The 23,323-nt window shown below is 40.5% G+C and overlaps 1 protein-coding gene across 2 annotated transcripts; it reads left to right on the top strand.

Annotated features, from left to right (window-relative positions):
* The first annotated feature begins 395 nt into the window (after positions 1-395).
* LOC101171943 (phospholipid phosphatase 3) lies at positions 396-16,402 on the top strand. Of its 2 annotated transcripts, none has more exons than XM_004079062.5 (6): positions 396-814; positions 6,613-6,767; positions 11,275-11,555; positions 11,656-11,713; positions 11,792-11,968; positions 14,004-16,402. In XM_004079062.5, the coding sequence occupies exons 1-6, from the start codon at positions 676-678 to the stop codon at positions 14,130-14,132; spliced, it is 939 nt and encodes a 312-aa protein (XP_004079110.1). In that variant the 5' UTR covers positions 396-675; the 3' UTR covers positions 14,133-16,402. The 2 variants fall into 2 exon arrangements, with proteins under 2 accessions (XP_004079110.1, XP_011484766.1); XM_011486464.4 differs by lacking the exon at positions 6,613-6,767 and adding an exon at positions 7,207-7,364 and having other exon boundaries at positions 434-814.
* Positions 16,403-23,323: the final 6,921 nt, after the last annotated feature.

Below are 23,323 nucleotides of genomic sequence, written 5' to 3'. Positions count from 1 at the left end.
TAGTTTGAATCATATTTTAATGTACTGTGAAAGTGTTCCCGGTGATATTTTAAGAAAGTTGTTGTGTTTTTATTTGTATGTCTACTTTATTTGTACATCAATGCTTAAAAGTAATAAGATTACTGTCATAAATAAATGTTTAGATATTTTAAGTGCCTTCCACTTGAAGGAGAAAACATTTATTGTATATTAATGTACAGTTATCCCCCCCCCCCCCCCCTTCATTTTATACTGTCATTTTTAGCTTGGCATTGTTATTTGGGTATTTTTGTTGGCAAAGAAGTATTTTAACCTCGCCTTTTTTGTTGTTGCCGTAAATCATTGAAAGTGTTGGAAATCAGCAGGCCTCCACAATGCAGCGGAGGAACAAAGCGAAGAAGCCGGCATCTGGGATTAATCGAAGGGGGAGGGGCTTGGGGGCGTGGCCTGCTCGAGGGCTCTTCCCGTGTTTAAGAAGCTCACAGAAAGGATGGTCAGTAGTGGAGGAAGACCTCAGACCGCGGAGCTTTTAAATTAAACAATAAATACCGCCAGAAAGCGATTTTATAACAAGTTTTCGTCCAACAACGAGTACTTTTGTACGATTTAAGCGAACTCGCGAGAGCTAAAGTTGTAGTCTCGTGGGGTTTTTTCCCTCGGCTTTTTCTTTGACGCGCTCTTCATCAACCGTCTTAAATGCAACGTTGTTTGATCTTTGAAAAGACGATGGCAGCCGAGACGAAGAACGGCGGGAGCTCCCTGAACAACAACAACTGCAAAGACCACAGCAGGAGGAAGCTGCTGGTTGGAGTGGACCTGTTCTGCCTGTTTTTAGGTGAGAGTCCTAACTTAGACTCGTAAAAAATAAAAACCACGTCTGACATCAGTTTGTGGTTATAAGGGACCGAAAAAACTGATATTCCCCTAATGAAAAACCAAATAAAACTCTATTTAATATTAATTCCAGCATAGAAACCTAGCTTCAACAGTCACTAGTAGGACACAGCTGGAGACTGCCATCCAGCTGTTGATGCTCTTGATGCTCTTGAACTTAATAAAAATTGAGCTTTTAAACGTTTTTGTGGGTTTTTTCTAAAAATGAAAGATGTGTAAAAAAAAATAGGCTTAATATTGCATTTCCTTATTCAAATCGTTGTGAAACAGGAGCAAACAAAAAAATGCAGTTGGAAAAACTGTGTAGGTGTGATGTAGAAGCTACAGGGGGCAGGCCACGTGGTCCCTGCTCTGCTCCATTCTGAAGCATCCACTTGTAGACGACTAGATTCATGTGTGTATTTGTTTTTTCTCATCCAAGCTTGCACCATTAATGTTTTGTTGGAGTCGTAAGCGGCTGTAAGTTAGCAGGAGAGAGTGTAAACAGATGGATGATAGGTAGTGGGGACAGGCTGTCTCCACGCCAATAGTCCCGCCCCCAAATTTAGGGGCAAATTTCTAATGAACTCCTTTTGCTCTGCAGAAACGACGACTGTTTAAAATCGGCATAATGCTAGTTAAAAGACAACTGCTTTGAAAACAGATCAAAAGATGATTGCAGTGCGACTTTAAATGCCAACTTTCAGGAGCAATTCTCTTCTCTTCTCTTCACCCACACCTGTTTGGACCTCTGCGTTGACTTCCCATGATATTTTTCCAGCTTACATTCCTCAGCAGCAGGAATTCTTCTGATGGGAACATCTGGCATAACACACTTGCCTGGCTGTGTGGTATAATTGAAGGGAAGTGGTGAAGAGGTCAGGACCGAGTGAATGTGTGCATGTTCATCACTTCATGTCTGGTGATGCTCAACAGCCCCATACAGAGAGAGATTACACTACAACAAATGCTGCATTCGATTGTTTTTCAAGATACACTGGAGTAATCTGGACTCCAATTATTTTTAAACATGTACCACTTTTTACGTTATTATTGTTTTTCTTCTTTCTGTCGACGTCTTATAAATAAAGGGGTGAAAGCCAGTCTGCGGTGGCTCCAACTTTTATATAGTCGTCCCTGCTGCTCTTTTCTCCCGGCTGTAGTGTAAAGTTATGATTACGAGCCGTGTTCACAGTTAAAATAGAACGCCTGAGCTCTCGTGGGAACTCCAGCCATTGTGAAAAATGTCACCAGGAGTCTGCGAGAATCAACAAATCTTTTCCTATATTTAGGTTTTCCCTCCAGTATTTATCTCTGCTGAGGGCCGGCCGCCCCCCCCTTCCCCTCCATCATTTGTTCTGTGTGCTTTCCAGCAGAGAAACCTGTCAACAAACCAACAGTGTTTTGCTGGCTAAAGATGCGGCGTACAGAGTGCGACCGCAAGGCGGAAATGGTGGGTCAGTGCGTGTAATCAAAGGCTCCTTCCATTCTCACACTGCAGTTTCCAGTTACTCCGCTCTCCCTGCAGACCGTCCGTGCCAGGAAAGATAGCATCTGTCAGCAGAACACCGGAGAGCTTTAGATTGGGTGGTTGTAATCCCGTGGGGGTGGGGGGCAGAGGCGGATCAGATTTAAGACCCAGCAGGTGGATATAACGTTCTTTTAATTGTGTTTAAGCACTTTCACCCCTTTCTTTTGCTTTAAATTCAAGTTTCTGAGCTTGTTTACGATCTTACTTTGTCTCAAATAACCTTTTTTTGGTGAAAACTTTATTGATGTGGTCAAATTGAACAGCGACACAGAATCTGTACGCTTTTTTTTTCCAGTACTGACTGAACATAAACTAAAACATTTACAACTATTTGTGACTAAAAGTCTAAATTGAGGCTTGCAGAGTGATTTAAAAGTTTATTTAAAAAAAAGTTTTCTGACTAAAAGAGAAAATGACATGTTTTCCCCCCCCATCTGGTGTGTTATTTAGCAGAAACTCCTAATCCAAATGGGACTTTTCTTTCCCTCCTCACACAGGGGAGCTGGCAGACGCGGGGGCAGACAGGTTCTGCGAATAAAAACAACCGCATCTGTGTGCGCCCCACAGCCGCCTCAGACATAAACGCATGTACCCCTGCAGCAGACGGCACAGAGTCCCCGCCAGTGGAAAAAGCGCATATTTTTGTTTTGCTAGTCTCACCGCGTGTTTTGGCGGACGGCTGCAGCGTTTTAGTCCGGGCTCTCCGTCGAGTACAGCCGTGTTGGATGGAGCGAGGTGCCGCTTGCTCCACTGTTGTGCTGACCAAGTCGTTCTTGCGTTTGCAGGGTTATTTGGCTTTGGGAGCCAGAATAAATACATGACAAAAGATGTTAATGTTAAGATCCAGTTCCAGAGTTAATTTTAAGCCCCATTGTTGGGTTTTTGTCGTCTTTGATGTCGAGATAAAGCAAAAATTCCAAACCCGCACCCGCCCTCAGATGTTGTTGTTGGCCCTCAGGGTGACACACACAAACTCCTTTATTTATTTCTTCTTTTACATGCTGGAAGCGGATGAGGGCAGGAGGGGAAAATCCCAAGACATCTGACTCACTGCTGATGCTGCACTGGCAGACGGATGAAAGGGGTCAGGGGACGAAATCGAAAATCCAGCTGAAAGCCAGGAAGAGAAATGCCGGTTCAGCTGGGTTCAAACGTTTTTCCCATTTCCTTAAAGTGAAAGTGACAGTTCAAAACTTCAGAAGTTTTTGGGGAAGGGTTGGTTCACTTTTGCTGAACACACCTTATCCAGGTAATTAACACAAAGATATTTGGAAACCAAGGACTCACTGACTCTCTGGCTTTCTTTAAGGGTTATGGTTATCTTCATTTTGCGCAAAGGTTCTTCATCAAATAAGTAAATTAATAATTCACACTAAGATTTCTTATGTTTAGATGGAAAATTTAACAGTTTTTGGGGTTAAATTCATGTTTCAGTCAAACTCTATATTTTGTTTTTCAAAACCTTAAAACAGTGTCTTAAACAGAATTTTCCTCTAGTCAGAGGCTTTGTGAGGTCTGCTACAGGAAAAGCCAGCTCGGGCCCTCTACAAGTGCATACAAAGGCTATTCCAGCTTCTAATCACCTGGATTAAGCATTTCTGACATCGCCCAGAGGATGCTGAAAGGCAAAAAAAGTCAAAGTAGTGACTGGAGTTTACAAATTTCCAAGGTAGAAAGCTTATTAAATGTATTTTCATAAAGTTTCATGCATAAAAAAATGAAGGTATCAAAAATGTTTTCGCCACCCAACTGTAATTTGACATTGATGGTTAATTGCTCCCTTCTGACTCCAGCCCCTAGTGGTCTTTTGAAGAACTGTTACAGCTGGTATTCCTGGGGGGTGGGTGCCAAAAAATTTACCAACCAAATGTGTGGGATTGCTTTTATTGCAACCTTTCAATTCAGGAAGGGGTGGTGGACAAGAGGGTTAGCCAAGCGGACATTTCCAAATCCTGCACCACACATGAGGCCCTGATTATATTGCATATGCGGCGCACATATCACGTAAAAATTACATAATTGGTGCACGAATCACTAATGAATTGTATATAAACAGCGGAGTAATCACGCACGGTTCATGTTCTATCTGGATTTACCTGTTCTTTGATTGGTTTGTTTGTACGTCTTCTGTAGTTCATTCATGAAACATCTGTGAAAACAGACCCCAACTTTTCTCACCTTTTCCATGTATTTACATATATGTCTGTGCAATATGCGCAAAATGTACGTTTTTACAGCTGTGTGACACGGCCTTAAGAAGCTCTTTCAGGAAAAGGCTCCTCCCCCTCGGCCCCGGATGTTTCGTGGAACGTCAGTAGATGTTCATGTATTCCGGTAACTCCTTGCATAGTATCAATTTGCCTATGCATGTCTTAAGACAAAAAGCTAGTTCATAATTTACCCGTTTACTTAAATTATTATTAAGAGATTTTAAACCCTTTTCTTTTTTATAACTGACAAAATTTGCCCCAGAATGCTTCAATGTCTTTTAATATAATAACCAGATATTTGATTGCGTCCATTCCCCACACCTGCTTTTTGTTGCTCCTCCAAGTGTTCTTCTAGAAAATTCTTTCAACATTTCTTTTTTCATTCCTCATAGGTCTTCGTTAGCAGTGACCTTTCACTGTAACTTGAAAGGTCGCCGTTTTTTTTCTCTTTGATCTCTGCAGAAGTCTGTAAGTCTGGTTTTGCGGTCTGTCTGTGAATGTGTTTAAAGGAGGTTGCAGGGGTCAACATTTGGGGGTGGGGGGTGGCGTGGTTCTTTTACATTGCCCCCCCATCTGCTTCACATCAGGTGTGCCGGGGTAGCCTGATGAACTAAACTGAAACCGACAGACATTCAAGATGGAACACACTATAAGTTGTACTTATTTTACAATCCAACCTCTGTTCAGCTGTCCCACCCTAATATTTCTTTTCCTCCAGTTTAACTTATGAGAGGAATGTAGTTCTGTACTGGTGCATGTTTGAAAATGTAATAATGTCCAGCTGAATCTGCAGGAAACAGATTTGGGATTTCCAAAAGAACCACAATTCAGTCAGTAACTTGAGCTAGACACAGCTGGACCTTCAAAGAAGAAGAAAAAAGTCAGCAATGTGTATGTGTTTGGGGTGGGGGGCTCAGCAACTGATGCATGTGCTGATATTTAGTTCTGTGAAATTGTTCCCTCTCCTTTACCAATGCCAAAGCCACCATCACTCTGCTTGTTTTTCTTTGTACGGGCAGATTGCAGATTTATTCAAAGGAGGGCTTGAAAGCCAAAAGTCACTTTGAAGTCAACTTAGTGTTTTCCAGTATCAGCCTGAGATTTGAGGCCTCTCCGGGGTACCATGTCCACCCTCAAGTATCCAAAAACCTCCAGTGAGAACCTCCATAAAGGGAAAACAAACTGCCTACATTGGCTCAAACATGCCTAGTACCCTTTTTAAATTTTTAGAACATAATTAAGATGTTTTCTGTGGCTAAAATGGGTCTAATGCTACGTACACAACCGGGAATGTGATGCGCGTTCAAGAACGCGCTAAACGAGCATTCGTGAATAGCTTTTTCCATATGGTGTTTACACTGTCCCTACCCGATACTACCCCAAAATCACAGATTTGGAATAGATTTGGTGTGAAATGTCGAAGATATTTCAAAACTTGTGACTCTGGCTCCAGGCTTTTTCTTTCACAGCTCTATTCAGATCTATGAAAAACTTGGTGTCATAGAATTCTTGTCGGGCACAAACCGCAATTATTAATTCCTCCTTTGTGATCAATTTTCGAACTGTTTGGACTTCCACGAATTGAAAAGGGCGCTACACATACATCGCTACCAAATCCAAGTCCTTGATTGGTCAAATTTCAACTGGTTTACCTTTCAACCTGCATATAATTGTGTAGAGTCGAAAACGTTTGTAGAAACTTGTGTAGCGACGCTTGAACAAAAGATCTTAATACGCAAGTGCCTGAAACACGCATATTCACACGTTTACATAGACTTTTCACTAGAAGTGGCCGCTTGAGGTCCCGTTTTCCAAGGGCGGTGTTGAGGTAGCATAAGATATAAATAGTTAAGGCAATTGGAACATTCACATCATATGATGTACCTGACTAATTTTTGGAGCATTGTCATTGTGAGATGTAGAACCTGGGCCCTTCTGACATTCTGTAAGTGGGTTTATGCACTTTTCATCCCAATGTGTCCATAAAGACTTACCTCACTTGTCTGTCCAATCACACAGTGGTACTTGTTGCCGTGTTTTTGCACAAATCCCCCTTCCCACCTTACCAAAGAGGATTCTTCTGCAACGACAACAGCATCCGCCTGCCTTATAAGACCAGCGTGGTGTCCACCACCGTGCTGACGGCGGTGGGCTTCAGTGTCCCTGTGGTTTCAGTAAGTCCAGCTGTGGTGCAGCAAGAGAGAGCGCGCAGTGGAGCGCGCTCAGTTCACCTGTGGCTGGCCTAGAAAACAACCAATGATCTGATGCTTAGAAGAACTTGAATTTAGAAGCAAATATGTGGTGGTGTTGATATCACTTTGTGCTATCTTCTTGACATTTATCTAAAAACTGGTTGTTTGGTGTTTAAGCAACCATATTTACCTAAAAAACAATCAAAAGTCCTGTCTTAAAACTGGACTGTTGTGATCATTGAAAACAGCCACACAACGAACTGAGCCACTTCAGGATGTCCCGTCTCCTCCTGCTTGTCGCCACAACTCCTTTTATTTACATGACATTAACCTAGCACTTCCATCTCTCTCTCCTTCACCCACCCCTACCCCCACCACCCCCTTCTTTGTCTGTGTGCCGCTCGCTGCTTCTTCACACTAGCCGGCCTCCCTTTCTTGGTCATTGAGACCAGCGCTGTTAAACCTTACCGTCGAGGGTTTTACTGCAGTGATGAATCCATCAGATACCCGGCCAAACACGGAGACACCATTAGCGACGGTGTGCTCAGCGGCGCCGGCATTCTAATCACCATCCTGTCTGTAAGTCGCCTCACTCTGATCACTAATGCCATCTTCACTCCTCATCTTCTAGCAGCACCTAGATTTCTCATCATCACTGAAGTTAATTGTTGGTTTAACAAACACGTAGTGCAATAATGTTGCATTTGCTGGCTCATTGGATTGTGCGAATCTTAACGGCTTGTCTTTGGGGAGCTGTGGGTTCACACCGCATCACTGACTGGTACAGGGAAGGTCACACTGCAAGATTTGTCCCCAGACTTAATCAGATGCCATTGTCCTACACAGGCATGATGCTTTTGTCATTAACATGACAATGTTGTGTAAGTAGTTCCCTGTGAGTTCACTCCATGTACTCATCTTATCTTTCGGGGGCTGCTACAACAAAACAATCTTCAAGTGAACCTAATTCTACTCTGACAGCCAAACAAATATTTTTTTCTTGCATTCTGCTGCATTTGATGGATGCTGTTTTTTGGCTATCTCGTATACACTTGGTGATTCCTTTCCCCAATTGTTACTTGTGCATTTTTTATTGGCTGGAGCCCCTTCACTCAGCAACACTTTCTCCAACTTTCTTCCAAATCATCTTTCTGCAACAGATTTGCCATTTTCAAGATTGCCGTTTTAAAGTGATTGTGCTTTTAATCTGGAAAGGTGGGTAACATCATCCAAACTTTATCTTAGATATGGGAATCTGGTTCCAAATCTTGTTGTGTGACCCTGGTTTATGGCACTTCATCACATCACTCTTATCTGATACTTCAGGCACTGTGGGGATGAACTGAGATTATCTGAAATGATGCCTGGGGGGAAAAACTAATCTCCATACCTGTACTATCAGCATCTGCTGTTACTGGTTTCAGAAAGTTCCAAGATAAGAACTGGTCAACGAAACTTCATTCAGCTTTCCCTTAAGGCTGTAAGATGGCTGACTGATTGGGGTTTTAGGCGTAGTGGAGTTTTCTGGAAGAAAACAATGGAGACGTCTTCTCTTTGTGCTTTGCTTCTCGCTTAACTTTCATCCGAAAACACTTAAGCCTCCTCAAGAACAATATCTGAACTTGTAGCAGGTTCATGTGGCATGTACAATTTTACCTACAGTAACTTCAAAAAAGCCAAATGTAACCCTGAAAACCACCAAAAGTGCACCCTACCGAAGCCTAAGTAGTATATTTGAAGTTTATTTTTTTAAGTATACTTGAGTTAAGTAAAGTATAAGTAAAGTAGGTATACTATAGACTATATAATGTTGCGTAGGAAGCATACAAACTGAATACTTCTTTAGACTATATTGGAACATTTTGAGTTTATAATAAATGGATAGTATATAAAAAGTAATTTTAAGTATACTGCCTCACTGTTAATATAGACCAAGTACATTTAAATAGACTACTTTTTGCTAGAGGCTAGCAACAACTCACCAAACATTGGGCACTACTTACACATTGGTAGCCATTAGGCCTGCACAATTAATCGCAAATTTATCGTTATCGCGATTTCAAGCTGTGCAATATCCATATCGCAAAAGTAACACAAATCACCATAAATGGTAAACCTATAATGTGCTAAAACAATCCTGTGGCAACTTGAACTATTTAATAAATTGAAGAAATCCCTTTATGCATTTGACCAATCAGATGAAGCCCTTCACATTGTTGACCAATCGGATGGAGCTTTTATGTTAAATGTTGCGCCGCTAATTAGACGAGGGTCATTTGAAGAATAATTTAAGGTATTTTGACTCTTATTTAAATTAAACTTTTGCAGTTATTCTGACATCGCAACATTGATCACTAAAATCGCATGTCGCGAGTTTTCCTCATATCGTGCAGACCTAGTAACCGTTAAATAACAGATAAGAGAAAAAACTGTTTTTTGTGGCTAAAGGCTCAAACAAAGACCAAAGCACCAACTGACTGTAGTATGGAGTTAGATTTTTACAGATGGACAAGATATTAAAAAAAAAATCTATCTAATCAGTAGAAAAATGTATTCGTCTGTAAAAAGGTTTTGTACATGTAATAGGGAATTTGGGCATCTGTAAAACTTGGAAAAAATAATAAAACATTGTGTCCCGCATTGATCTGCAAATGATGACAAAACTTTAATTACAAGTAAAAAAAATGTTGCTCCTTCAGTAAATCAACCCAATCAGCAGCCTTTCATTGTCCCTAAATGGGTAACATGCTTGGACCAGCCAATCAAATGCTTGCTATCCACACTGGGAGGAAAAGTGTCTTCGTTCTACAAAAAGAAGACAAGTTGAAATGCTGGAAGATTCCCAAAATACTAACAAATACGTGTGACGTTTCACACACGTACAAAGCCTTTTTATGGATTTTTTTTTTCTACAGTCGCAAAACAGTTTTACAGATGCACAAATTTCTTATCACAGATACAGAACAATTTCACGGACAGACTATTTTTTTCCCCAAAAAGTACAAAATCTTTTTACAGGCGAAAAATTTCTTCCTTAGAGATACAAAACATTTCTATAGACACACAAATCACTAATTATGAGTTTGAAACCTTTTTATGGTCTAACAATCCTTTTGCACCAAATCTAGCTTCACACCGTAGTGTGATGCTACCTGTAGCATGAACAAGGCTTCAAATAAATGCTTGGCATTGGTTTCCTTTGGCCTATTAGAGCAGATGACTGCACAGGCTCAAAACCACAAGGGTTTTCATGGTGAGCAGCAGCCCCGTCCATGTAATTATGGTTGTTTAGTTTAATACTCCCAATTGGCGGGGTGTAATTGTGGCGAAGGCCCCAAACAAGAACAGTTTGCCAGTTATGTCATTGTCACCGCTGGCAAAGCATCTTTTCACCCCCAAGAGCGTTCCTGCCAGCGATGGGGTTTCGAGAACTAGTAAAAAAAACAACATTTGGTCGTTTAGTGCAAAATAAGCAACAGCAAGGGCAGTTATGCAGATCTTTATTGCAGGAAGGGAAAAACACTGAGGCTTCACTTAGTTTATTGACAGAAGCCACAAAGCTGCTACTACGTGGAGTATTTAGTGTCGCCGCTTCATTCACTGCGATTTGTTTATCCATTCACACACCTAAATCTCCCACACAAAGGGAGCCAGATGTGTTTTTCTGCCTCTTTCCCATGAAAAACAGCTGGCTCCAAAGGCCTGGCTGGTGGAAGCAACAGTCTCTATCAGCTTGTTAAATCTTCTGGAGGGCTTTCCCACTGCGCAAATGCTTTTCCCCGAAATGAGACTTATTCCTGAACCCTTGGAAAGAATGTCCGATAAAAAACCCGGTGTAAGAACGCAAAAAACAGCCAGACATCGCCTTGTGAAATCGGAGCCCTTTCAGCGAGACAGCCGCAGAAACTACAAACGAGCCCCGCCGAGCGCTCTGTTAGGGCTGGCCTCCAGAATCAGACAGGTCGCCTAGCTCAGCGTTTCTGTTGATTAGAACCAGCAGCCCCCATTTTCTCCCCCCTTACGCACACTCTTACTCCCTCGTTTTTTCCTTGTTTTCCCTTCTATCACTCTTTCCTCCACTCTAAATCTTGCACTTCTCCTACAGTCTCATTTTTGAGCTGCTGGATAGACAGGGGATGATGGGTGGTGAGGCTAAAATGGGGATTCTGAGCTTCACCAGCTGTTTCCAGTCATAGCCTCTCTTCTCTGACAGTAATGGACCCTTTTTACTTGTTAGTTGTCAGTTTTTCTGCCGTACTTTATTTATACAATTAAAACTGTAGACTCTCAGTCAAGTTGCGTCAGATCCCTCCATGACTCTCTGTTTACTCCCAGAAATAGAAACTTCCTTTATTAATAATTCTAAGCAACAAAAATGATTGTGAATCTTCTCCGTCAAGTTCAGAGCTATTTTGTAATTTACTTGTGAATACTATGTCCCCTGTGCCATAAATCCCACCATGCCAAATCTTAATTTCTGTCCCTTCAGATCATAATCGGAGAGAGTTACAGGATCTACTTCCTGAACGAAGGATCCAAGTCGTTTGTAGGAAACCCCTACATTTCTGCCCTCTACAAGCAGGTGGGGGTGTTCATCTTTGGCTGCGCCATCAGCCAGTCGTTCACGGACATCGCCAAGGTGTCTGTGGGTCGCATGCGTCCTCACTTTCTGGATGTTTGCAAGCCCGACTTCTCCACCATCAACTGCTCTCTGGGCTACATCACGGAGTATCAGTGTCAGGGTCCAGAGAGCCACGTACAAGAGGCCAGGTAAACGAAACGTCTGCAAATACCATAACTACAGAATTTCGAAGGCATTTGTCCTTAACTTGATGTGGTTAGACTGCTGACTTCTGCCTGCGGTCCACAGGAAGTCATTCTTCTCTGGACACGCATCGTTCTCCATGTACACCATGCTGTACCTAGTGGTGAGTTTTCCAACCCTTTCATTTTTTCTGTATCTCCGCCTTGGCGTGCTCAGAAAAACAAGACCTCTTGCTTTGCAGTTTTATCTGCAGTCTCGGTTCACCTGGCACGGAGCTCGCCTACTCCGCCCACTGACCCAGTTCACCCTCATCATGATGTCCTTCTACACCGGCCTGTCTCGAGTGTCCGACCACAAGCACCACCCCACTGATGTGCTGGCTGGGTTTATACAGGGAGCAGTGGTGGCATACTGTGTTGTAAGTACTGTTGTTGAAAAGAGAAATTTACCGATCATTAAAATCAAACAAGTGTACCGTATTTTCACACTGATCATAAGGTATGCTGTCATTGAGGGGTCTATTTTTGAACTTGTATTATATGTAAGGAGCACCGAATTAGAGGGCGTATTAAGCGGGACAAAAGAGTCAGTTAAAAGGAGGTCCACATATTCAAAGAATATCATAGTTACTGGTGTTCTTTTTGCCATTTGGGGCTTTGATGTTACTATCTTTTAGCAATTGTATGTTCTGCAACTTTAAGGAAAAGCTTAGATTGTAGGATTGTGTTACTTTTAGCAATTATCCAAATTCTTTTTTAGGATCAGCAAATCCTTAATGGTAAGTCAAACTAGAGTTTTGAATGACAAATCATGATGCTCCAATTAGACTTAGTTTCTTGATTAAGAAGTGAATAACTAGCTGCCAGAATGCACCAGAATTCATGTAAGACCATGTATTTTTCAAAAATTTTGCTCCGCGCCCGCCATATCGCTCAAAGAAAAGTTCAGGAATTTTTTCCTTGCCTGACTTTCATCACTGTAATACAGCCTGAAACAGCTCAAACAAATGTTACTATGACTATGCAAACATCTAACATTGTTAGTAACAGGTAAAAAAAAAAAGGCAGACACCGCTACACCCTAGCCACAATAAAAAAATCACAATGATACCCAACCTTTTCGAGAAACCAAGCCGTGCCTCAACGTGGGCGGAGTTAAAACCATTGAGGAACACACACTCTATGCGATTTCTCTTCATAGTTAAGGTTGGGGATAAAAAAGATTCTCTCCGGTTCAGGTTGGTTATGGATCCGGTTCTAGATCCAATCGTTTTCTTGCAGATGCTAAATTCTCTATTCGTATCATCAATTAAAGTGAAGTGGTTTTGCTTCTTTTTCCAGTGTTGCTCATTCCTGTGTTTTTTATTGTTGATGTTGTCTCTTCTTGTTGAACCTGCCGCTCGATTCTACTCAGAAGCGCATCTAACGAGCTTTTGCTACCCCCCACCCCTCTCCTGCTCAGCACAAACACGTTTTAACCAATTATGAGCGGCTTGAAGAAAAAAGAAGAAAGAAAGAGTGAAGGACAGTAAAGAAAAAACAGTTCCCACAAAGAAGCCAGCCCTTGTTGTTTACTTTAAAGAGCCAAGCGATATGTCATCGCGCTAGTCATATCCACAGTCGCGCGTTTAGTTCATACTAATGTTGGTTCAGACTCAGTCCGAACCAAAGGGACTTTTCTGGTCTGATTACACCCTTAGAAAGGCTTAAGATACTTTTTGCTTCAGAAAAACGAGACTTTTGGCGGCAAGTCTTAGAAAGCGGAGCTCCTTTTGTGTTGGAAAAAGAGGTTAAAGAACTGGACCATTTTTCTATTAATGTGGATATTTCTTGTGGAAATGAAAAAGATTTTTATAACTTTTTTTTTTTTGCCAAGAAGTAGTTTAACCCTTCAGGTCAAAACTTTCCCATTTCTACACTTAAAAAGGGGTTAGTTTAGATCCAAACACAATTCATCAAACATACTTTTTACATTTTTTGTGTTAAGATCATTTTAATATATATTCCTAAGGCCTTTACATTTCCACCTGAGACACACAGAAATGAACAGAAACCAATTTCTGTTATGCAGTCATTGAGTTCCATGGGACCTGTTCCTCACATTTCGGCGCCTTTTTGGACAACTAGATCAGGATCAAGTGAGTTAAAAGGAGGTCCAAAAAATGAAGATATCCCAGTTATTAGTGTTTAAAGCCTAAAAAAAGCAGGTCTTTTGATACCAAGCCACAGTTGTGTAGGTTTGAGTGTCATAAGCCAGGAAAATTGGTCAGGATGCAAAGAAAAGCCCACAAATTGCTGCCAGTAAAATACAGATGGCAAAAAGTGGGGCAACTGGTTTGCAACACTTTAGGTCATCAAAAGAAAACTACATATTTAGATATATTTTTTGAAAATTCAAAACTTTTTGAATCTGCAGCGACCAAAACGACTCAGTCCTGTCCTTTCTCCCTGCAGGTTTTCTTTGTGTCTGACTTGTTCAAGCCCAAAGGAAGACACTCCAATCTGGACGGAACGCCGGTGAAGAAAGAGCTGGTTCCTGCAGCGGACTTAAGAGAGCGTAGCAATCCTCTCATCATGGCATAGAGGAGGCTTCAGTCCGCACACGACTCCGGCCTGCGCCCTTTAGTTTTTTTTTCTTGTTTCAATCACCGCCCCAGCCGCTCAGACTTTACCCCATGAAACGAACACGGAAAGGCCGCAGGAATCTTGACAAAGTCCGAGGATGAGGAGCATCTCCACAGGAACACTGAAGCAGGCACGCTTTCGGAATGCTCTCACCAGACATTTTGAATGTTGACAGGAGATTCATCCGTCCTTTTCAATTTTTCCTCATACAAGTGCCGTTAAATCTGTCCTGTTGACGAAGGCCGTCTGCGAATTTGAAAGCTGTAAAGTCCAAAACGGCAGCTGTGAGGGAAGCCGTGTGCAGCAAAACAAATTCCTCGCTTTCAGGAAGGATGATTTCGTTTGGTTGATTCTCCACAAGTTTGAGTCCATCTCAGTATTTGCAACACTTGAACAATCCGTCGAAGCTCTCGGAAAACGTTTTCCTTTTTTGTTTTTTTTTCGTACACTAGCTGTTCACTTCAAAGGTGCACATAGAAGTTCCAGAGAAAGGCGTGTGTTTTGGAAGTGGGCCTCGTTCTGCTGGGAAGGATGAGCCCCCGCTGAGCCATTTAATGAAACAACTGTTACGTGAAGCAGGCGTGAGTTTGGCTGACGTGTGTGTGAGGGTGTGTGTGTGTGGTATTTCATGTGTTATAATATCACGACTGTATGTTGGAGTGTTTTATTGCCCACAACTGTGCCCCTCTGAGAAGAAGCGCCTGCTCTGACAGACAAAGGCGAGTCTGTATCGAGGGATTTTTGTGCCATTATTTCAAGCGCAACACTCGCTAAAACAAAACAAAAAATTAGTGTGCTCAAAAGATTTTGTAGACACTTGAAACTCAAAAGTACGTGCCAAAAAAACAATTTTCTCTCTTGAAACTCAAAAATTCTTGCAAAAATATCTCCAAAATCCCAATTTCTTCTTCTCTCTTCTTTACTGTCCAGTCCAACAAAAAAATAAAAAAGTACACAAATACTATCCATATAAAGAAAGTTTAGCCTCAAATACAAAAGGGGTTTATACAAATAAACACCTTGTGTGAGAAGAGTCATAACAAGAGGCCAGCAGCTCTTATCTGTTTGCTCAGCTGTTGTACAGGACAAGTAAAAAAAACAATTTTGCTCATGAAACCGAAAGACATCTGCATCAAAATAATTTTCAAAACAATCATCTTCGGCATCACTCAAACTTAATTTATTAAAAAAAAGCGGTACACTTCTCACACCATCTTCCGGCAACTTGAAGCGCTGTAACATTTAAAAAACTAAACAAAAAAACACACAATATGACAATAAAAACCCAACCCACCCTTCCCACCCCCAATGAATACTTATAAAAGTAACTTCTAAAAGGAATTGGCTGGATCAGATTTGTACACGATTGGAAGAATTTCTGACCAATTGACATCAACCTTCGTCCGTGTATGTGATTGGGTGTTTTTGTGGCACATTTGTAATGTGCCCTGCTCTCTTTTGAGCACAGAACAGAGAATTTCTCTTGAGTAAAAACTTTTAAAAAAGTTTTTTTTGCTCCTATTTTCAAGTTTCATGTATATTTCTTCTGTTTCAACTGCAAAAATATGTTTGAGCACACAAAATATTTAAGGTTTTAAACTCAAAACAGTGGGTCTTGCACCTGGAATAATGGCACGAATATCACTCCATAGCTCTGGAAACTACAGCATCACACATACTGTACATTTGACAATTATCATCATCAAATGATAGAATAATTTGAGTTTTTGATAAAGTAACGGAAAAATGAAGAGACTTTGTACCTCAATCTTCTCAAATTATTGCATTTTCTGGTAGATGGAATCTGCACGTAAACAAAAATATGTTTATGAACATAATTTTGGTATTTTTTCATTTAATTGTATACATGCCTTATAAACCACTACCTAAAAATGTTTTTTTGCCCACTTTTCTTTTTTTTTTTTTTACAAAGAGCATCAAACATTCACAGTGTGTTGCATATTTTTATTGTTTGTGTGTGTGTGTGTGCTTTTTTACAGATTCACTCACTATGAACTGTGTTTTAGACCTGTGTAAAAGTAAAACTCCAAGAGAGGCAGATTTTGTATCTAAATATTTACTTTTCTTAACAACAGTCTGATCGCAGACTGCTTTGGTGCATTAAAAAAAAACATTTTCTATTATTTTTATAATGTGAATTTTTTTGTACAAGTAACTTGCGATGTATTAAAGAAAAAATGTATTTGATAAAAAGAAAACAATATAAATGTGTCGGTGTCGGTTTCTTCTCTTGGTGGCAGACAAAATGAGCTGTGCGTGTGATGGAGAGATTTGGGCGTTGCGCTTCCATACCCAGCTTCCTGTGGGGAAATAGTGTACATTCCAGGCTTTAACCCCTCTCCCCTTGGCACTCTGGAATAATATAGAGTCCACGCTGAAACTATGCAGGAGTTGAAGAAAAAAAAGTACATTGACATGTGAAAATGCTTAGAAGCTGCGTAATTAGCCCCAGCTGCCCAGTTTTACCTTCAGCCAATCACAGGTTGTCTCTCGCTGCTCACAAGAGCTCTAAGCTGATTGATTTTTGCTGCAAAATGGGCACAATGCCCAGAAAGAGATTAAAGCTGCTTAGTTCAGTGAGATAAAAAAAATATATATGCTGTTTTTATTTATATGACGCCATTAGGGTAAGTATCCCAGCAGCGCTGTGTTATGGCTACAGCCTAATAACTGTTGCCAATGTCCTAATTGGGAACAAGACTACACCCTGCAGAGACTACGGCTGTCTGCTGGAGATGTTTTCCATTTCTTGCAGCAGTCCATTTTGGCTTCAGTATTAATGTCCTTTTGCAAAATTACAGAGGGCTTTTTTTGGAATCAGACCATTCTTAAATTCAAGAAATCACGCCATATCTGATTTAGAGTTTAATCTGCTAGCTTTCTGGGTTTTTGGAAGCAAAATATCTCCAAAAAGAAAAAGGTACACCAAGATAATAATCTTAATTAAAAAATTAAATCAAAGTGACCTCAAATTATTTGTGGCCACACATAATTAACACAATTAAGAAAATTGTGGCCACAAAACAAACATTTTATTAGCATTTTGTACACAAATAAGCATTGCGTGTTCACAAATGAGTATTTCTTTGTACAAATCAGTATTTTGTGTGCACAAATTAGCATTCTGTGTTCACAAATTAGTATTTTCTTTGCACAAATTAGTATTTTCTTGCCCAAATGAACATATTGTACACGAATAAGCATTGGGTGTTCACAAATTAGTATTTTCTTTGCACAAATTAGTATATTTTTGCACAAATTAGCATTTTTTGCAAAAATAAGCATTGCATGCGCACAAATGAGCATTTTGTGTGCACATTTTAGCATTTTGTGTGCACAAATGAGCATTTTGTGTTCTCAAATTAGTATTTTGTGAGCGCAAATTAGTATTTTGTAACAAATAAGCATTTGGTGTGCACAAATTTGTATTTTCCATGGACTAATAAGCATTTTGTCTATATAAATTAGCATTTTAAATGCACAAATTCACATTTTGTACATACTGATTAGTATTTTGGGTGCACAAATGTGCTTTTTATTGACAATTTGTTCTCACATTCATGCTGTTAAGATTTTGGAGGGCACTATTTAGCATTTTCTGTGCAAAAATCCGGCTTCTACAAGCTTTGTGAAACTTTTAACAGTAGTAAAAACATTACAGGGAGCCTTGAAACTTTAGCCATCAAAAGCCAACAATATTTTCAGAATAGCTTGGCTCTATTTTGATCCAAAGCCCTGATGTTATTTATATCAGTCATTAGCTTCAAATTATTTGTATCTCTTGCTGTTTCTCTGAGGCTCTAAAGTGTCAACTAAAGCAGTTTTATGACACAGCAAAGTGTGTGCTAACAACTATGACTCCTTTATACCCCTTTAACAGCAGATTTAATCAAAAAATGTGGGGGGGCTTGCTTTTCCTTCAATTGTTCATCCCCAAATCTCAACGCAATTACCTTCATCTGTCCAATTCAGTCCTCCTGGCCAGAGGTGCCTTCCAAAATAAAGGTCATCTTTTGTCATTCAAGTACATAATTTTATGGCTTTGATGGCAAAAAAATATTCTGTTCAATCAGATTTTTCACAAAAAAAATATTTTCAGATGTAAATCAAAGTGGCGCTTTTCATCACGAGCTTTTTATACCTAAATAGTGGTAACCTTCTCATCTGGTTCGTGGGGGGGGGGGGGGGGGGGGGGGGGTTGCTGTTTATTTCCTGTTATTTGTGAAGTAATTATCCATTATCCAGCTAGAGTTTCAAAGGCTTTGGGTGAACTCTGCCGTAGTGTTGTGGCTTCCATAGGAAAAAAAACTGTTTCATACCCACTTTAAATACCAACTCGTTGTCCTTGTATTAGTTAAAAGTTTCTTTTTTTTCTTTGCTGATTCCATTGGCAGCTACAGATGGTATAAGACACAACATTGTATGATTTCTTTCATCCAAAATGTTGCTCTTCTTCCTCCTTTAGTTCGCCTGTTTAGACTCTGACGCCGCGTGACACTGTTGCCGATAGCTGTAGAGGTCGTTCACCCCAACTCTTACAGATGGAGGGGATGCGGCGAGGAGGCATGGCAGACTCTCTTAAAATTCTTCAGTTGATTAACAATAAAAACGGGGAGCACCATGGCTCTTCTAGGAGACTGTAGTCCCTCAACAGTACCAGGTTTCACAAGTTTTTCTTTTCTTTGCTTTTTGCAACAACAAAAAAATCTTACAAATCAAATTTTGTGGACAAAAACTTGGCAGGTTTTGTCCTCAATCTCCTAACCCTCAACACTAAGTGGTAGTCGTCATGAGCTGCGTCCATGCCCAGAATCCCTTGCTCTTTTTTCCTTTGCTTGTGCTCTCCGTGCTGAAGGTAAAAGTGGTTCTGTCATTGTGTCTCCGGTTCCTGTTTTTCCTCCCTTTCTGTCTGGAGAATGTAAGCATCATCGAGGCCAATCTTCTGACATGGAGGCAGGATTTTACTGCCAAACTACAGTTTCGTAAACACGCACATCGTGTTTAGGAGTTTGGACAGGAAGCTGACTCTTTTTGGTAGGTTTTACTGCTCAGAGTGAGGGACCTCATGGATTCACAGGCTGTTTTTTTCATGTTGTAGCCAATTCGTCTTTACATTTTTCAGCTTTTGGTTTACTGAGAACTGTATTTTGGCTTGAGGTTATGAAAAATATGCTACACATTGTGATTTGTTGTATAAAGGCTTGTGACCTTAGCAGTACAACACGGTTACAATCACAACTGCCACCGAAGCTTCAAGACGTCCTGCCGGTGGCAGTCAGGCATCAGTCAGTCAGGTGGGAATGAAGCCATTCTGAAATCAGCCGACACCTGAGCGGCCACAGAGCGGTAGCAGCCGGATCGCTGGCCGGCAGCAGCTCTGATTGGACGATGGGTGAATGTCTCCCGATGGAGGCCGTCAGAATCAAGTGCCACCGGCCGCCAGCTCCCCGGTAGCCCAGGGGTTTACAAAAAGCCCTGGTCATTCGTAGCACAGATTCTTGTTCTTCTTCCCCCGTCTTGTGCACGTTGATCTTCTATGAGTTATGCATCAAGCACATTATTCTCTCTTCTTCTTCTCAACATCAACCGCAATTCGTCAAGACGCAGGTCTCAGAGTCGCCGTGATGCTATCAACGCCATGAGTTTTGTGCAGCATTAATGCTATCTCCCCATTTGGACCTGCGGTGGCCGGGATAGCCAGATTGTCTTTCAGTCATCGCCTGGCCCCGGACCCACCTCGCCGAGTGCCCGTGGTGCTACTGTCCAATAACAATCGCATAATGGCACTGGAATGGCAGCACAGGGGCAGGGGGTTGGCTGGAGGGTGGCGAATCGATCATCAGACGTTTTTGGTGGACCTTGGAGACTCTCCCATCAAACAGTTATCGTGATGCTGCCTTCCTCCTTCCCACCTGCCGCTGGACTGCCAAAGCGCAACCTCCAAATGTGCATCCTGTTGCAGTAAAATGTAACTTTTTTTAAACCCTCCGTGGCCGCTGCAACTGTCTCATAGATTTATGGGCAGCCACCCGTCGATTTAGCTGAAGACTTGCATTTACTGTAGGTCGCCACACTGTGGTTTTTTGGGATACGTGACCATTGTCTCAATGTATAGAGCTTTTCATCAATATGGTTTTTACAACAAATAAAAAATACAACAAAATACGGACCTTTGTATCAATACTTAGATTCTTAAATTCACATGTAAACCAAATGTATGTTACACATTGTGTATACTGTGTTAAACTCTTTGGATTATTAGAAAACAAGTTAGAAATTAATTTAGCAAAACTCAAACGAATCAATGTCAAAATGAGCACTTAAGAAATTATTTTAAAAAACACACACATGCAGTCTTGGATAAATTTACAGAAACAGCAACCCACGTCTAAATGTCTTTATGGTTTTCAGTGCCAGGAAAAGCTTTGCCCCATGTCAGGTTGACCTGCAGCGATGGAAGGAATCACTAAAGGGAGTGAAGCTCATGCCAGAGGTGAAAAAAAAGGCTTCAAATGAGCCAGAAAATTGTTACCTGTGATGTTTTATTTAGGGGGATTTTTGTTCTGCAAGAGTTGTTGTTTAACTATTCCATACAGATTACATCATCCTTGTCAATTTCCATCAAAACAAACTTCCTTTTTTTCCCACCTTTGTAGAAACTTATTAAAAGGATTATTAAAGGCGTTAAAAAATTGTGACATTTTAAAAACAGGGGTTTTTTTTATTCCTTTATTATGTTTTTTAATCATCTTCATCCGGGTGCCGTGGAGCAGTAGTTGGGCGATTGATCTCTGATCAGAAGATTGCAGGTTTGATTCCCACCTTGCCCGCCCATGTGTCTAAGACACTTGCCCAAGGACAAGTGGGTAAGAGACTGCACCCCACCTTGCCTCTGGTGGAAGGTTGGTGCCAGTGTTGTTAATGTGTGTGAATGGGTGAATGGGTCTGTGACTGTAAAGCGCTTTGGGCCTTCGAGAGTGCACTACATAGTGCACTCAGCATTTTTGTAGTCCTGTCTAAATACGGGTATGAAACCCATTGAGACAACTTTTGTTGTAATATTGGGCTACATAAATAAAATTGAATTGAATTGAATTGCATTTGGATGAACAATTTTTGCCAAAAAGTGTATTTAAATGTATTTTTTAAATAAACCATCAACATTCAGTCGTCGCAAAACACTCATGTCAATGAGATTTTCACTTCTGGAAATCGATGATGTCATATTCACCTTTTTAAAAATAAAATAGTGAGCATGGTGTCCGAATAGCTTTTAAAATCCAGGGCACTACATAATAGCACGCTATATCATTTTTTAGTAGTTAGGGCTTAGGGTGGGAATTCGAAAATATCCTTAGACATGTTAATTCAAACTAAGATTATTTTTCTGATAGAAAAAAAAAACCTTATTGATAAGATTATGTTTCTTGCTAGGCGAAAATCAGACAGTTTTTCTTGAAACAACACTCTCTTTACTGTCTCAAGATTCCGTTTTTGCAGTGGTGTTTCATAGTTAAAAACTTGCCATTAAAAACTGTTTTTTGTTTCTTTCTTTAAATAAAAAAAGTGAAAACAACAGGAAGAACTTAAAATGTCTAAACAGTTACCATATTTATTAACCATCTCTGTTTTCTGTGAACATGTGATTGGTACAAAAAGAATTTGTGAAACTTTTATCCACACATCCATCCGTTTTCTTAACCCGCTATATTCCTGTTGGGTGAAACTTATATGGAAATTTTAACTTGAAACAATTCTCTTTGAAACAAAAACCTTTGGGTCTGTTAAGCTGATACGTATAAACAGAAGCTTTGACTTGAATGGAAATATATAGGAAATTCATGCAAAGTTGCCAATTTCATGCATTACCATTACACAACAGTGACAGGAATAGGTTTTAAATTGCTTCTATTCCATCAAATCTGGCAATTTCATGAGTCCTCTTAGCTGCAATGATGTCTCAACTCGAACAAGCTAGGAGATGACGTAAAGCAAAAAGTTACTGTGGGATTTCCCCCTGCTTCTTTTTTTTTTTAATTTTCCAGTAAAAAAGGAACAACTTGAGCAGTGGCCTGCTGCTCTAAAAGTGTATAAATTCTGAATCCTTGTTCCCCTGAAAGCCAATCCCCCAACCATTTCCAAAATCTTAACTCCCCAAGCTTTTTTTTTCCTCATATTTTTTCTCTCCGATGGTATCCGAATAAATTGCTTCCACGTGTGTCTTAAGGAGCCCCCTGGGAAAAGAGCCCTGACAAATATACTGCTGACTAAACACAAACGTTGACCTCATCCAACATGGCTATCAAGTAATGATGATCACCATATGCTCACCTGGCTCTGGCAGCCATGTACCGGCACCACATTGACTCCTCATCTTCATCTTCATCTTCATCTACCACATACAGCTCAGCATCTGAGAGGACCAAGCTTATAACCATTATGTCACCAACATGCTACTCATCACTGCATCCTCATAATGACCTTCAGCAGATAGCAAGTGTTGGTTCAACATGAACGACCTTAGAGTGTTTTTCATCATATAAACCAAGGTTAGAAATTGTTTGTAAAAAGTTTTTGAACAAAAGTTTAAACTGTCAGCGCTATCCTTTACAAAAAAATTATTTCACATAGGTATTATTTCTCATTTCCTGTGGTTTTGTAGTCCCTGTGAGGATCTTACACTTTGGTTGAGATTTTTAGTGACATTTCCTGAATGCCGTGTCACACAGCCACTACGTTCATTTAGCGCATATCACAGGGAGGAAAATTGGTCATACATGATTATAAGTGGAAAAAGTGAAAAAGTTGTGGTTTTTACGTAAAATTGTCACAGATTTTTCACAAATGAACCACGTTAAAATCACAAAAGAACAAAAAACACGTAAATCAACGTAGAACATGAACCGTGTGTGATTATTGCACTGTTTACATGCAGTGCCTTAGTGATTCATGCGTCAATTAGGTCATTTGAATGTGAAATGTGCGCCGTGTACGCAATATAAAAGTTATACATCAGTGGTATGTTTATGAAAGTCCATTAGACATACATGGAATGGTTGTGGAAAGCCACAAATTTGCGTCATGTGTCCTGCTCCCATGGGTGGTTGCCAGTCCTTCCCCTGTCCTGA

Source organism: Oryzias latipes, chromosome 17, assembly GCF_053564925.1.
Source record: "Oryzias latipes strain Hd-rR chromosome 17, Olatipes_Hd-rR_3.1".
In the NCBI taxonomy this organism is placed as follows: Eukaryota; Metazoa; Chordata; class Actinopteri; order Beloniformes; family Adrianichthyidae; genus Oryzias; species Oryzias latipes.
The sequence above is the reverse complement of the archived record's forward strand: the minus strand, read 5'-3'. Positions and strand labels throughout refer to the sequence as shown.

What these genes read in the sequence shown, in the direction of transcription:
- LOC101171943 (XM_011486464.4), top strand. Translation starts at nt 676, where the DNA reads ATGCAACGTTGTTTGATCTTTGAAAAGACGATGGCAGCCGAGACGAAG. An exon ending in CCTGTTCTGCCTGTTTTTAG is followed by an intron (nt 815 to 7,206) that starts GTGAGAGTCCTA and finishes TCTTCACACTAG; the next exon opens with CCGGCCTCCCTTTCTTGGTC. An exon ending in AGCCACGTACAAGAGGCCAG is followed by an intron (nt 11,556 to 11,655) that starts GTAAACGAAACG and finishes TGCGGTCCACAG; the next exon opens with GAAGTCATTCTTCTCTGGAC.